General features: G+C 56.5%; 1 protein-coding gene across 2 annotated transcripts in view; it reads right to left on the reverse strand.

Annotated features, from left to right (window-relative positions):
- Positions 1-469: 469 nt before the first annotated feature.
- Nkain1 (sodium/potassium transporting ATPase interacting 1) overlaps positions 470-16,208 on the reverse strand; it is a 44,934-nt gene continuing 29,195 nt past the window's right edge. Inside the window, exons 2-7 of one of the 2 annotated variants that reach the window (XM_078025788.1) lie at positions 7,027-7,164; positions 5,707-5,787; positions 4,355-4,552; positions 3,522-3,582; positions 2,950-3,031; positions 470-2,806 (exon numbers count right to left, since the gene is read on the reverse strand). In XM_078025788.1, coding sequence (XP_077881914.1) covers positions 2,797-2,806; positions 2,950-3,031; positions 3,522-3,582; positions 4,355-4,552; positions 5,707-5,787; positions 7,027-7,164 — 570 coding nt within the window. In that variant the 3' untranslated portion in view covers positions 470-2,796. Of the gene's footprint in view, positions 2,807-2,949; positions 3,032-3,521; positions 3,583-4,354; positions 4,642-5,706; positions 5,788-7,026; positions 7,165-16,208 lie in introns of those variants that run through there. The other variant, XM_078025789.1, reaches the window with a different exon arrangement.

Consider the following 16,208-nt stretch of genomic DNA (forward strand, 5'->3'; position numbering starts at 1 on the left):
CTCCAGGCACGGTTCCTCTCCTCCACATCTTTGCCTCTGCTGCCCCTGCTTGGGGCCATAGTTCCCTCCCAGCTCCTAAGAACAATGGCCTTTCATTTGGCCTGTCCTTAGCATTGACCTCCAGTGAGCTCCCACTGGACCAGTAGCTCCTTGAAGGCAGGGCCTGACTAACCCCCCCCCCCCCATGAGGAGGTATGGTCCACTGGAGCTGCAGCAGACCTGGGGCATCCTTATGTAAGATCCCCTACATCCGGAGGGGGTGCTGTGGAAGAGCAGGTGGCAGCTCCCCATGTATTATCGGGGGAACATTTCCAAGACGGTTTCCAAGTGGAAGAAGCAGGATGCTGCCATTTGTGTGAACACAGGGTGTGTGTGTGGGGGGAATATTTGTATAGAGACAGAACTGTTTGGAAAGATGAAAAAGAGGTACAGGATATACTTTTCTGGAACCGTCTGAACATACTACGTGTTCATTAAAAAATTAAAAGTTTTAATTTCCTGGCTGTATCACCAGAAAAGGATCCAGGACAGGGAGGGTAGGATGCAGGAATTCAAGTGGAAAGCACTGTCTGCCAGCTTGGTCCAGGCCAGGAACTGGATTGTAGGGAGAAGCAGAGCCGAGACACAAAGAGGATTTGGAAGCATCAACTTAATCACAAAAATAAATAGAAAGCTTTCCAAGGGATGGTGAAGCCAGGTTTGGGAACCTACTGATTTAGTGTGACCTTGGTGAGTTTTTTTCCTTTCTCCTTTGGAAAGAGGGAAGCATCTTGCGAGGCACAGGTCAGTATCCAGAATGTATACTAATGATGACGTGGCCTCCCTGCCTGGCTGGCTCTCCCCCATGGGGACATTTCTCTTAAGAGGTCTTTCTGACCCAGAGGGCAGGACAGGAAAACAGAGAAGAAAACACCATCTTTAATCAACCCACCTGCACAGAAACCAGGAGAGCACTCCTAGCCTTGCAAGGTCCCAATGAGAAGAGAAACTGGTCCCCTTGCAAAAACCAGCTTATAAAAACAAAAGGCTTCAAAGCACCAGTGGCTAGACCCGTCCAAGTAGAAAGAGGCCTAGGGGCAGGGGGGGGGGTGTAGGAGAAGTGAGGGCTGCAAGCAGGAGTGACCCACTGGCAGGGGGACAGCCCAGCCTGAAGGGGACTGTCCCTCTCTGGAGCTGTACCCACCAGCTGACTAGGCTGACCACCTGGGACCTCGGTGTCTATGGTGGCAGTTACTCCTGGGGCTGGTGCTTGGCACAGCACTGCAGAAGGGCTAGTGGGCAGGGTCACCCTCCTAGTGGGATCGTGGAGGGAGGTGGGCACTGTAGACAGGCTCAGGTGTGTGCAACCGCCTCCACTGTCTGGGCTTCCCTCTGGTCCCCCTAGGCCTCCCTCCCATCCTTCTTCCCACCCAGGCTGCCATTTCACACACTAAGAGGCTGATCCTCTTCTGTGGACTCACCAGCCAGCGCACAGAATGCGGGGGGCCTCAGGGGTATCTGTGAGGGAGGGTGGAAAGAAACACTCTGCCTCTACTTGTCTCAGAAAGGTGGGTGCTGGTCCTCCTGACACCCCACCCCCACGACTCATGCCCCATTCTGTCCCTTCAGAGTGCCTTCTGGGCTTTTTAGGGGTAGCTTCTGGATGTTGTGGTGGTCACAAACGATGGCGGTCTGTCAACGCTAGTGGCTGGGCAGCGCCACCAATCCTCCTCCCCGCTGGAACCACGGGTCTTCTAGGTGGTGAGGTGAATGGAGCCGTCAGGGGTTGGTGGGGTTGCTGTGAGGGACGGGTTCCTGGGTGCAGACCTGGCCTGAGGGACCTGGAAGGGGGGTTAGTTGCACCCCACTTTCCTGGAGGAGAGAGCTTTGAAGGTTTGCCAAGGCCCTGTAGATTGTGAGTCTAGAAAGCCTTCCCTGTAAGTCAGGTTGAATTCAGGGCTTGTGGCCATGTCCATCAGGTTCCCAACAATAGAACAAACGGACATATTGCTTTAAGAGAGGCGCTGTGTGGAGGTGGAGTATCCAAGCTGGGAGGAGGCTTGGAATCAGAATCCAGAGACTAAACACTGGGTTTTGGAATCAGAAACTATAGTAAGTCCACTATGTTCAAGGCCTGGCTCCACCTAAAACCTAGCTGTGTGGCCTCAAGCAAACCACTTCACATCTCTGGGCCTTAATTTGCAGGTCTACAAAATGGAATTTATAATCCCAACTTAACCCAGGGGATTGAGTCAAATGAGAAAGTCAGAAGAGTCCATCTGCTAAGTTTTAATCACTGGAGATGAAGAAACCAAGACCCAGAGAGGGCAAGAGCTTTGCTAGATGTCACTCAAGGTGTCAGTGATGGAGCTACGTCTGGAAACGAGGACTCCTGCTCCTAGTTCCCCCTAGCTTTCCCCAGGGTTGGTGAATGTGTGGGTGAGGTGGGGTGAGTCTGTCTGTCCTGCTGTTTCTCTCTGGACAAGGGGCAAGATGCTGGGTGAAGGGTGAAAGGGAAAGGTTCGAGAAGGGAGGAAGGCCCCGGCGCGCTCCAAGGCTAAGATAAAAAAAATACAAACCCGGCGACCCCCCTCCCCCGCCCCGCCCCTCCCGGCCCCACCCGGTAAGTCCGGGACTGGGACTGAAGGGCCAAGTCCAAGTCCACTCCTCTGGCTGCAGATCCAGGCGGGGCCGCGCAGGCTGCAGGCGGTGCGCGAGCCGCCAGGGGGCGCGCCTGCCCATGTTGGCCGGTGCTCGCGGCAGCCGTGGTCAGTCCAGCAGCTAAGGGCGCGGCGTCTGGTGGGCGCGGGGCGGAAGCTACCCCGACCTGCAGGAAACAAAGGCGGGTTAGGGGAGGACGTAGGCGGACGGGGAGCGTGGGGCAGGAAGATCCCCACTCCTCCGTCCCTTTCTTTCCCCGGCACTGACGTCCCAGTCCCTCCAGCCCACCCAGCCAGAGCTAGGACCCACGTGTACAGAGGCTGCAGTTGTAAATGCGACGTCTTCTGCGGCGCCTGGTATCCATAGGAGTCAAAGCCACCGATGAAGTCAACTGCAGGAGGGGGGAGGACAAGTTAGGAGGGGCTGGGTCCTGAAAGGGAAGGATCAGAGCACTATCCCCGGCCCCAGGAAGCCCGGGGAGAGACGCGGGGAGGTGGGGGGCGAGGAGTGCCTGACCCAGGACTCGGCCTCGGTCCTTGAGGCCAGAATCCGAGGGAGGGGGAGCCGACCCAGCAGGGGGTCAAGTCCCTGCGACTCTCCAGCCGGGAGGCAGAGGTCCCATAGGAGAGAAGGCTCTTTGGGGCGAGACAATACCTCCTATGGGGTTGGGGCCAAACTGGGGAAGGGCGTGTTGGGGCCCTGGATCGGGCACCTGGACGTCTGGGGCTGAACCTAGAATGGGCTGGCTGTACACACCCCCATCCATTTCGAAAGGGGGCCTTTGGGTGACCCTGCCTGCTCCGCCCCCCCCCATGTCCGGTCCCGGCCCCTGTCCAGGGTGCTGAAAGGCTCAGCGCCGCGCCCTGGGGCGCCTTACTCACAGCTGTCCTCCTCCTCCAGGAACACTTTGCTCACGTAGCAGGCGAACACGAAGCCGAACAGCTGGGGGAGGGGACGACACTTCAGAAAGGATAGGAAAGCTTTTCCTTGAACCCCCAGCCGATCCAGGCCAACAAGTTCAAGTTAAATGCCTACACTTAAAAGTCAAACATACCTGATCCCATTCTTCACTCTGGGAGGGCGACTTCAGGCAAGTAATTACCTCTTTGAGCCTCAGTTTTCCCAGTTAGACCTGGGAAATGCCTTAATGGCTTAAGAGGAAAGAGGATTATGTGACTTATGTGACTGTGTGGGTGTAAAGTGCTTAGGACAGGGTTCCTACTATCTTGGAGCCCCTTATTCTCACAGCTTTATTAGGTTGGTATTGTTGTTTTGTTTTGTTTTGGTACTGGGGATTGATCCTCGGAGCACATCCATTTTGATACTACTGAGCACATCCCCAGCCCATCCCCCACCCTTTTTAAAATTTTAAGACAGGATCTCACTAAGTAGCTGAGACTGGCCTCCAATTTCTAATCCTCCTGCCTCAGCCTCTCCAAGTCGATAGGATTACAAGTGTCTGCCAAGATGCTCAGCACTGTCATTCCCTTTTGTGAATAAAGGAAACAAGCTAGGAGAGGGCAAGTGGTCTGATGCTTCATCCTGCTTATTAAGCCTGTTCCCTTCATGGGGGCTGCAGCAGGAGAGAGGGAGGAGTCATGAGAGGGAAACAGATCTAGGCAGAAGCACAAGTAGGCTGGAAGAACCGCCTTTGTCCTCCCCTAACTAGGGGTAAAGAAAGGGGTTGTACATATGGACTGGGCACAGGACTCACCGCCAGGAAGATCTGCAGTGCACTGCTGAGCGCTTCGATGTAGGGATAGTCAAGCAGGCAGCCAGTGACAGAGATGACGTGGTGGTCCTCCAGGGCCAGGCGGGAGTTCAGGACAGGGGTCACCAGGCAGCCTGGCCCGTTCTCCATCCACCAGGAGCGGTGCAGGGATGTGTTGAAGGTCATGATGAAGTCCCGGTCCTGGGGGCAGAGGGGCCTGGGACACTGAGTAGGGCAGGGGGTATCCTTTCCAGGCTCCACTTCACACCTGGCCTTAGACCTAGAGCCTCCTGTTTGGTTTGTAAGGGAACAGAGAAGACTGAGCCTGCAAGTCCACGTTTTGCCACTAGGTGGTGCTCGATGACCGTGCAGGCCTCATTTCCACTGAGAAGATGGAAAGAGGACCCTTCAGGAGCCTGAGAACTTCAGAGCTCCAGAAGGGACATTACACAGTGACAAGGAACAATTCCCCAGGCATTGGTAAGACCCTTAATGAGACCCTTTCACAGCTGATTTGGTTCTTCACTGTTCTCCCCATGTTTGACCCTGGGCAGATTGCTCCTCTCTTTGATCCTTAGCCTTCCTATTTGTCACGTGGAGAAGGGACTGGCCCAGGTTGTGCAGCCCTGGGTTCGTTGATCTCGTACTCCTTCAGCCAAGTCAAGATTCATTTAGATGTGGGATCTCATCAGCTACCACATGAATTTGGGATTGCTACTATCTCTACTTTCTAGAGGAAGAAACCGTAGTTCAGAGAGGACAAGCCATTGCCCAGAGTGACACTGCTGGGACAAATCACAAAGGTGAAGCTCTTATTCACATATTTTGCCTCCTTTGTATCTCAAAATAGAAGTAGTGTCTCTCTGGGGTTGCTTTTAAGCTAGACAACCCCACTTTCTTTAGCAGTTCTCCATGTAATAGGATATGCTCAATTTTTCCTGAATAAACACAAACTACTCTGTTTTCCTCCTGAAAAATATTGAACAGTCCTGGACCTGAATCTTTGACTCAACAGTACAATGTGCACGGAATGTTCACCTCCTTTGCTCTGAATATTCTACTGCTATTTATAGGGCCTAAGACTACTTTCTGTGCCTGCACATGCTGTTGGTTTATACTAAGTTTGCCATCAACTGGGGCCCTCCGTTGCTCTTTAGCCTCTGAGAAATGCAAAGGAGGCCAGAAACAAAAGTTGTGGGGGGGAGGGAAATGGGGTATCCAGATGGTTTGAGTGTGTAGAAGAGGGAGGGAGGTATCTTGAAGAGATGATGCTCTCGGTCTGTACCACAGACCTGGGGTCAGGGATGGGAAGGGTCAGGCTCTGCCTTTGGGCACTGCCCAGGCCTGAGGCTTACCTGCGACAGCTGTCCAACTTCCAGGTAGAAGCAGATGATGAACGCGTTCCAGCCCACCCAGAGCACCAGCCAGGCCGCGTACTGGGGAAAGCAGAGGTGGGTTCAGGTGGGGCCCAGGGCTCTCCCCCAGCCTGGTGGAAGGGTTGCTGGAGCTGCCCTGTGGACTTGGGCCATTCAGCAGCAGTTACAGAGCAAGAACAGGATGCACTGAGCAAGGGCCCAAGCCTTAGCGTGGCCCAGGGACCTCTCAGCCCCTCAGGTTCCCCTCATCTCAAATGTGACCACTTCTGGGGAGAACAGTTTCCTACCCGGGCTGCCAGCTATGGCGGAGCGCAGAGGTCTGGGAGCTGCGGTTTCCAGGCCAGGCCTGGGCCTGCAACTCCAGCGGCTGCCCCTGGCGGACCTGGCTCTGCCTGTGGGGCCTGGGGCCGTCCTGAGCGCTGGGAGAAGTGTTCCCTGTGCCAGCGACAGAGCTTTGTTAGGGCCCTGTTATCTGGCTCCTGAGAGCTCAGCTTGTGGGGGGTGGGGAGAAGTCCTAGAGAGTGAGTGGGCTCTTGGTGACACGGCATGCCATCGTCATTGTAGGTACCAACAGGGTCAATTTCTTGGGAAGGCTTTTCCCTCAAGACAGCCATGTAAGGAGGTCCCTGAGGATCAGCAGGGCACGTGGGTGAGTCTCACTGAGAGCAGGATTTGAGAGGCCAAGAGGAGGTGGGGGAGGGTGCTGGGGACACAGACCCCGGGGGCTAGAGGGCAGGGAGCCACTGACTTCAAAGCCACACTAGTGGCTCCAGTCTCTGATGAACATCAGTCAGCAAGGACAAAACCCAAGCCCCACCAAGCCCCCTCAGCACTCTGAGACACTCGGCCTGAGGCCCATTGCTCCTGTGGCTGTCCCCAGCGCTTACTGAGGCGTGACGGGGCAAGAGCCTTGGTTCCAGACCTGAAGTTCTGATCCCGGCTCTGCCCCACTAGCTGTGTGACCTTAGGAAGCCTCATGACCTTTCTGAGCTTCAGCTTCCTCATCTGGAAAATGGAGATGGTAGGACACACCTCATGGGGCCTCCGAAAATCTCAGTAGTGTACCCAGTGCATGCTGGGTACTTGCTAAGTGGTATATCTTGTTGATGCTGGGACTGTTTCTCTGTAAAATTCTTTAAGAAAAATATCAACCTGGTCTCTGAGCAGAGGTCCTTTGGGACCTGGACGTTCAGCCCCTCGGCGGTGTAGGCCAATGCCAGTCCATCTGGACCCAGGGTGGGAGGAGCAGGCAGGACGGGGTGGGCAGGGGCTGGCTCAGGAAGGGGCAGCGAGTCCTACCAGGATGAGGTACCGGGAGCGGTACTGCACGGTGCCGAAGATGCCCAGGATGACGGCCATGATGTGCAGGAAGTTGGCCAGGATGGGGGCCCACTGGTAGCCCAGGAAGTCGAAGATCTGCCGCTGCAGCGCAGCCACCTGTGGGAGAGAGAGGCTGAGCCCACGGTCGGTCCTGGCGAGGGAAGGGCAGGCACGCCCCCTTGACCTGTGGAGCAGGTGATGCCAGTTACCATGGCGACGAGGCAAGTCTCAGAGACATCCAGCTCCTCAGTACCAGAGGGATGCTGGGAAGTGGGGGCAAGTCTGTAGGAGCGAGGGAGGGGCCCCAAAGCCTGGTCATCACTTCGGGGTGCGCTGGAGAGAGGCAGGAGCCAGGATACCCCCACCCTGCTCAGGACGCCCTCCCCATTGGGGCTCCAGCTCCTGCCCCTTCCCTACCTGGCTGCTGGGGTCAGGGCCCAGCCTGCTCCCCAGCAGGTGAGGGAGAGGACTGTCACCAACTAGAAGTTGTCCTGGCCCACGGAATCCCCAGGCCGCAGAGAAGGGATTTTTTTACTCCTGTTCCCTGAGGGAGCTATGGTTGCAAAACTGACCTGAGCTCCTCCTTTCCCTATTTCCTGCTCTCTGGCAGGTCCCCCCCCCACACACACCATGCTGGGTCATGTGATTTGCTTTGCCCAATGAACTTCAGAAGATGACGCAAGAGAAAGCTTGAGAAAGGTGCGCCCTGGCGCTTGCCCACCTGCCTCACTTGTAACAGAGACCACCCAGTGAAGGAGCCCGAGCTGACCTGCTGGAGGACGAGGTCACCTGCTGACAGCCAATAACCCTCAGACACATGGCCCACAGCAGGACTGCCCTGTTGGCCGGCAGAATCATGAGCTAAACAAAGTGACTGTTTTAAACCAAGATTCTTTGGAGTGTTTGTTATACAGCAAGAGCTAACTGATACACACAGGACTCGATGGACACTCCCTTGCAACCCCCCCCAAAAAAAAATCTTTTAGGAACAGTCTTTAGGAACAAAGGTGCCTGGATAACTGTTATGTTTGACCCTGTCCGATGTCCCTTATTCAGGTGACAGAATCTATCTCTGTTTAGAGAGCTACCTCCCCCTGTGCTGTCCATGTGGCTTGGAGAGGGCTGACCCCATTTCTAGTTTCTGAGGCGGACAGGAAACTCAGGCCTGGCCAAGTAATCAGACACCACGCTGGGCTCAGGGATGGCACTCAGCCTCGTGCTCTGACTCAGAGGAGCACTCTGGGTATCTGCTGGGACAATCGGGACAGAGCCGTTTGCTACCTGCCAGGATACCTGAATGGGGGATGGCATCAGCTTGGAGCTGTTGGTGGCCACCTTGCCACCCGGGAAGAGGCCTGTCTGAGGAGGAAGCCCAGGTGAAGGGTCAGAGAGAGCGTGGGAGGAAGATCCAAGGGCAAGATCAGCGCCCGTGGCAATTCTCGCGCTGGCACTTGTGACGGAGGCGTCTGTTCCTGGCAGGGAGGTGGAGGTGAGCTGTTGCCACCACCCGCTGGTGAAGTCTGGGCAGAGACCAAGGAAGCTGCAGGCTTGGGCAAGGGCTGAGTGGAGCCTGGTGGGACCAGGACCAGCCTTGGCACTTCCTGCCCGGAGCCAGCCTGTCTCTGGGTAGTCGCTCCCCTCCCAGGGCTCTGCAGAGTCTGAAGAGCCTTCCAAGTTGAGCGCTTGCCGGGCCCCCTCGGACGGAAAGGCAGGGCTGGGGTTAGGCTCGCATTTTGAGGAAAGAGAACATGAGGCTCAGAGAGGGGAGGTGAATTGCCCAAGGTGACACAGCAGGTTGGTGGCAGAACAGGCCTTTCTGTGCCACCTGTCCTATCTTGGCACCACATCCCGCCCTTCCTGGTTGGCACTGGCTTGGAAGTCAGGAGGTGAGTGTTCCAACGGAAAGTCTGCCTGTGACAGCTGGGTGACTTTGGGCAGGTGGCCTTCCCTCTTAGGTCTTGGGCTCATCACCCACACAGCCTTTGGCGGATGAGCTAATCCGTCCCGGATCTCGGTGGTCTGCCGAGCTTGGGGGTAAAACTCCAGGGGCTCCTACCACGACTCCCTGCCGCTCCCCCTCCCACCACTCCTCCTCCCCTCCCACTGTTCCCCTCGCACCCGATCCGCCTGCGTCAGCCCTGCCGATGACCCGCTGTCCAGCCCGGTGTTTGACTCAGGTCCAGGGGAGGAAGGTCCCCATCGGAGGAGGCTATGACCGAGTGGCCCTGCTCACGGTGTACCCGGGGAGACATCCTGCCCAAGTATGTCTTGAGAGGTGAGGTCACCCCTGGCCCCTCCTCAAAACCCCTCTCTTATCAGTATTTGCTCATCAGCGGTGACCTCACTGATAGAATGAGCCTCACGATTTCTTTTGGTGGGTTTGTCTGTTTTGAGAGCAGCAGCAGCTCTGGAGTCACTCAAACTCGGGTTCAAATTCCAGCTCTGCTGTGTGACTCAGGGCAAGTCACTTTCCCTCTCTGAAACTATGTCTTCAACTCTATAGAGAAGATAATCCCTCCCCTGAGAAGCCACAGTGAGGATATACAGACATCCCATAAACTAACACAATTAGACGTGATAAACGGTGGCTAATGAACAGAAGTCTGAACAGCGTAAGCTTCTTAGTTTGGCCCTGAAGGCCCACGAGGATCTGGCGCCATCCTTCATTTCCTGTCAGCTCCTGCCTCCAGCCTCACCTGTACTTCCTTTTCCTTTAACCCCCTCCTCTGGGGGGAAGGCTTCCTGACTGGCAGTTGCTGCCCCAGCGCCTCAGCCTCCCTCCACCCTCACAGGCACAGCCTCCTTCACCCACAGCCCATTCATCCTCCACCGGGTGCCTCACGCACCCTCCTCCATCCGGGTTCTTCGTCTGTGATGCATTGAGGACGCTCAGTCTGTGGCGGTCCCTGGACCACTGATGTGAGGAGGTCCCGGGCCCTGCTCTTTGGGAACTCAGTCCTAGAGGAGGAGGATAGGAAGTCACTACAAAGGACACTGTCAGCGCCAGAAGCCAGGCAGGCCTGGGGGAGACGCCTGGATGTCTCTGGCCAGGGCTGGGGCTCCGTGGTAGCGCACTTGTCTGGCACGGGCAGGCCCTGGGTGTGAGGCCCAGCATGGCAAGGGAAACGCATTAAGGTGGGCATGGTGGTGCACACCTATAATCCCGGCTACTCAGGAGGCCGGGGCAGGGGGATCACAAGTTTAAGGCCAGCCTGGGAATTTAGTGAGACCCTGTCTCAAAATAAAATTTTTAAAAAGGGCTGGGGTGTAGCTCAATGGTAGGGCACTTGCCTAGCATGTCTACGGCCCTGGATTCAATCCCTAATACTGAAAAAAAAAATACATATATACATTCTTTCTTTTTTTTTTTTAGTACTGGGGATTGAACTCACAACCACTGAGCCACATCCCTAGCTCTATTTTGTATTTTATTTACAGACAGGGTCTCACTGAGTGGCTAAGCACTTTGCTATTGCTGAGGCTGGCTTTGAACTTGCAATTCTTCTGACTCAGCCTCCCCAGCTGCTGGAATTACAGATATATATATATATATATATATATACACATTCTTAAAAAATATATATATATATACACATTCTTATAAAAAAGTCAAGGTATTGTGTACATCTACAACTAAAATATATATATATATATAAAGAGTATCAATTCTAAAGTTTTAACTATTATTATTCTCAGTGCTTGTGCAAGGTGGCAAGCACTCTACCACTAAGTGACATCCCCAACCCTTAAAGTTGTTTTTATTAGAAAACCTTGTCAGATATTCCAGAACCTCTGCTTGTGTGGCACAGCTATACCACTAATTAGCAAGTACTGATAAGAAGAGAACAGGATGGACCATCTTCCCCATCTGGTGGCACCAGCTTAGAAACAATCATCTGAAGGATGTGATTGTAAATCACAGGCAGCGCGTGTGTCTTCCTTTGAGGGGAGAAACGGTGCAGAAGCTCCCTAGCTCTTTGCAAAGAATCTAAATGCGCGTGCACCAAGGAAAAAGGCAGCTTTGGGGATGTCTTTACCCGCCGGCACGCGAGCCAGGCTGAGCAGGCTTCTTGATCTCTCCTAAGGGGGCCAGTAGCAAAGTTCCTTCCTGGGAGAGGGGACAACTTATGCAGAGGAAGGTGGGCCACCATCCCTGCCACCAAAGAGCTTCCGCATGGTTAGCAAGTGCTCTCCCACCTAGCTACACCCTCAGCCTACCCCGTGCCTTTTCTGAAATACGAATCTCACCCCAGACCTGCAGGATCACAAGCCTAGAAGATGAATCCCTGCACACGAGTCCCAGAGCGACAGGTGAGGACAAGTCACTGTGGCCTGGCAGCCCTGCTGACACCTACAGGGTGAGCCCCTTACTCCTGCCCAGCAGTTGTCTACTCTCGACCTCCAGGAGGCTTGCACCGCCTGACCCTGGCCTCACCCCTCTCCTAGCATGTCCCTGGATCCTCACATGTTGCAGCAGGGCCAGCAAGGCCTCCTGCCGTGAGCCCGCTTCTCTTCTCTCCTCCCATATTCTCCAGGCCTGAGCTTGGGGGTGCAATGCCCCCCCACACCGCTCTCAGTACGTATGAAATGGCCCTGAGGTCCGGTCCTGTGGCTGTGCACCTTTGTCCATTGCTGGCTCTTGACAACCTCGGGCCCCTCTATTTTCTTTTCCCAATACTGGGGATTGAACCCAGGGGTGCTCTGCCATTGAGCTACATCCCTACATCCCCGGCCCTTTTTATTCTTGAGACAGATCTTGCTAAGTTGCCCCGAACTTGTGATATTCTTGCATCAACCTCCTGAGCAGCTGGGATTACAGGTGTGGTCCATCAGGCCTGGCTTTGTCCCCTCTTTGACATCGACGACCACACCATCCAGCACCTCGGCCTCAGTCTCTCAGATGCCTTCCTGTGTGTTACGGTGTGGCTAGGAGGTGTCCCCCAGAGCTCCCTTGTTAGTGCAGTGGGTGGAATGATCAGATCATGATAGGAGATGACACCACCGATTAGAGTAGCCATGACCTCATCAGTGCGCTAATCCGTCTGGTGGGTTAGTACTTTGAGTGGACAACTGGGTGGTAACTGTAGGCAGGTGGGCTGTGGCGAGAGGAGGTGGTCACTGGGTCGTGCCCTGGGATTATACACTGTGTCCCTGGCCCCTTCCTGCTCTCTCTCCTGGCTGCCAGGAGCTAACAGTGCTCCTCTGCTGCCCTCCTCTGTTCTGCCGTCACCTCTGGCCCAAAGCGATGGAGTTGGTGACCGTGGACCAAGCCCTCTGAAACCGTGAACCCAAAATAAACTTTTCCTCCTCTAAATGGTTCTTGTCAGGTATTTTGGTCACAGTGAAAAAAAAAAAACAAAACCTAATCATAGGCTTCCCCTCCACTCGTCATCCTCAGCTGCCCTTTGGACCCTGTCACCACCTACAACTGCCCAGTCTCTAACGTCCCCAATCCCGCAGCCCCTCTAGGACCTCCCAGCTGGGTTCCAAACACCATTCAGGGTGACAGGTCATTTCATGCGGCTGGGACCCTGTGATTCCTCAGTGTAGCCCTGCCTGCAGCCCAGAGTGCGTCCCCCTCCGCCTCGTCATCACAGCTGTCCAGGAGAGCCCACCGCTGGAAAGACCCAGGGACCAGGTTCCCCAGGGGCCGGACAGTAGCCCAGCGAGGTGGAGGGGCACTGAGAGTCCACTGCAGACCCGCACTCAGTGGCTTCAAGAGGGTTCCTGGTAATCCCACTGCCCGGCCAGGCCTCTTGGGGCTCTGGCCCTCCCATGGCTCAGCCCTCCTGGATCCCCTCCAGCGCCCTCTCTGGTGGCCTGGTCTCCCCTCCCTGTCTGCTGGCAGCCTGGGCTGGTCCCTGCACCTGCACACCACGCCCAGCTCCTCAGAAGCCACACCACCCATAGTCCCTTCTCTCCCCAAAGTTCTGCTCTCCTCTCCCAGCCTCCTTCTCACTGTCCTGGACCCTCTCGAGCCCCATCACTCTGCTGGTCCCTTGTCCACCTCAGCTCCATCTCCACACCCTGCCAGTCCCTCCTCTGCCCACTACAGTGGGGCCTTCTGCTCAGCCACCAAAACACTTCTCCCTGAGGTCACTGCAACCGCATGTCACCGAGTCCAGCAGGTGCATTTCGGAGCTCAGTCTTCCCACCTCTCTTGCCCCCAGATGTCCTCTCCTGCAGGCGATACTCTTCTCTGGCTTCTGTCCTAGAGGCAGGATGCCCTAGTCAGGAGCAGAGACCGGGTTTGAACCCTGGTGCCACTGAATACCACAGATCTCTGGGTAAGTCACTAACCTACCTTGCCTCAGTTTCTTTGCTGACAAAATGGGTATGATTTACTCCTAGGGTTGAAAGGAGAGTCAAGCCAGTATTAAACATTATGTAATTATACTCTTTCACTGAAGTCCCTGCCTCCTGCCAGGTTTATTTTTCTGTGACACTGGATTGAACCCAAGTCCTCACACATGCTAGGCAAATGCTATACCACTGAGCCACATCCCCAACCCTTTTTATTTTTTAATTTGGTACTTAGGGATTGAACCCAGGGGCACTTTACCACTGAGCCACATCCCTAGCCTTTTTATTTTTTATTTTGAGACAGGGTCTTACTGAGTTGCTGAGGCTGGCCTCAAACTTGCAATCCTCCCGCCTCAGCCTCCTGAATTGCTGGGATCATAGGTGTGTACCACTGTGCCTGACTTTTCTGTGGGACTTCTCCTCCACTGTGCTGTGCGCTCCTGTATATTGTCCTTCTCCTGCACCAGATGGTGTGATCCCTGAGGGCAGGGAGCTCTGCTTGTGCTGTCCACTGTGGCACTTCCAGCATCCAGAGTAGTGCCTGACACACTCTCTGCAGGTGCTAACGACTGGACGAACCCTGGCCCTCCTCATCCACTCCCGATTCTGGAGCAGCTAGTTCTCCAGTGTGGTCCGGCCCTTAAATTTCACAGGGCCTCAGGGTCACATGCAGGCCCTTCTTGGGCTCCACATGTCCCAGGACATACCTGTCCACCCAAGTTCCAGAGCCTGCTGCCTGCTCATGTGCCTGCTCCAGCCCCTTCAAAGCCAGCTACTCACCAGGGGGTCCTTGTGGACAGAATGATACCCAAACCTGGTCCATGCCCAGTGCCTGGGGCCCCTGGTGTGTGCGGCTGCCTGAGCTGGAAACCTCAGCTTCAGGTCCAGGCCTCCCTCCCGCCGTCTCAGCCGTGTCCAGGTGTCCCCGAGTGCTGGCTCTTGATCTCCCAAGTCCCTCACATCCAGCCACTGTCTCCAGCCACCTTCTTCTCTACCTGGCAACACCTGACCCGTCCCTCTCCTCTCCAGGGCAAAGCCCCAGCTCCCCGCTGCCCCTCCCCCTGCCCTTAGCTCCCCAGCCCACCCCCACCCCTGATTATTTATTTATCGGGTAGCTGCCAGCTGAGGGGGATGCTGTTGCCATGGGAACCTTCAGCCCCAGTCAGGGCTGCCTCTGTTCTCAGTAGGATGCTCTTGTCTGTCTAGACGCCAACCCCAGGAGCCCAACCCCAGGTTGGGGGGTGGGGGCAGAGGATGAATAATACAGATGGGAACCACCCCAGCCCCAGGAAGCCGGCGGGGGCGCAGGGCAGGGCAGGGGCTGGGCTCAGGGCCAGGAACCCATCAGAAACCTCTTGTGCCCAAGCCCTGGCCAACGGCTTCCCTGGCCCAGACTCCAGACGTGTGGCCAGAGGCCTCAGACGCAAGTCTGGCTGTCTGCAGAGGACGAGGGAGGTGTTCCTGAAGTTTCTGGAGAATGGTCCCCTCCAGCCTGGTTCTGTGTCTCACTGAGGGGCGAGACCCCCCCCCTGGGGGGCCACCAGAGCCAAGCTCCAGCCCCACCTGTCACCACTCACTGTGGGGTTTTGGCAGCTTGTGCCTCCTCTCTGGGCCTTGGTGTCCCCTCTGCCTGTGTCAGAGCCGCTCAGCCTGCTGCCTGGCACACAGCTGGTACTCCGCACTCGGCAACAGCCTCCCCTGCACCCCCGGACTCGAGCCCCCGCTTTCCCAGTGGGTTTCTGAGGCAGCTGACAAAATTAAACTCGACTGAGCCCCTCAAGCGTGAAATGACGGGGTGGGGCGCAGGCTGCGGCAGAGGCTGGAGGGCCCTGGAGAGCTGAGGCCAGCCCCTCGTCAGGGCAACAGCACGGAGACGGCAGGGGGGTGGCTGGGCCCGGGGAGGCCTCCCCCGTCCAGGGCTTCACCCAGCTTCAGTGCCACTGGGGGTCAGGGCCACGTGAGCACAGAAACAGTCTCAGAAGAACAGTCACGGAGGCCGGTGGTCCTTGGGGGGCGCAGGGAGACGCATGGACTCCTGGGCACCTGCTCCGCGCAGGCCCGGCCTAGGTACGTGATGGGTGGCTGTGAACCAGCCGGTGTGGCCCCTGCCATTGGGGCTGAGGACAAGGTCTCCTCGGCCGGGCGCCACTCCTCTGTGCCTGGTGGCCTGTGGAGACACCTCTGGGTGCCCCAAAATGCCCATGGACAGGCCGGGCCCGCACACACCCCTCCTTCCAGAGCTTCAGATTCGGTCTCAGATGGCGAGAGGGGACACCAGAGGGGACACCAGAAGGCTCGGAGGACCTCAAGCCTCCCTTCCCTGAGGTGAAGGTGGCCAGCCCTGCCCTCCTCTGGGCCTCGGGTGGGGGCAGGAGCTCTGACCTGTTGTCTGGGTTTGTTTGCCGCAGCCTTCCCGCCGGCAGGGGACTGGCCCCGGAGCCCTGTGACCTCCATCGGGGGTCCAGTGGCTCTTCTTTCCCCCGATGCTGGCTCTGCAAGCCCCAGGTCCTGCGTGGGTGCTCACCCCTGCTCCCTGGGGCCTGACTGCCCCATGCCTCCCGCCCTCGCGGGCCTCCTCCCCGCAGCCCTGGGTTGGGGGTGACTGATGCGGAGAGGTCACCCTCGTCCTCTAAGTCTCGGCCAGGATGCGGCAGAGCTGGGATCTGGGGTCAGGAGAGGAGGTGCTGGGGGCGGCTTCTCTGAATCAGGGGCCTCTCCTGAGTCACCGCCTCCTGAGGGCAGCAAGTCCTCCCCGGCTGGACACTTCTGAGCCCCGAACACCTCCTCACATGCACTCCACCAACGGCTCTAGAGGACCTGGTGGCTAAGCCCCAAAAACACAGCCATGAAGACAGTGG

This window comes from Ictidomys tridecemlineatus, chromosome 11 (genome assembly GCF_052094955.1).
Source record: "Ictidomys tridecemlineatus isolate mIctTri1 chromosome 11, mIctTri1.hap1, whole genome shotgun sequence".
Lineage (NCBI taxonomy): Eukaryota > Metazoa > Chordata > Mammalia > Rodentia > Sciuridae > Ictidomys > Ictidomys tridecemlineatus.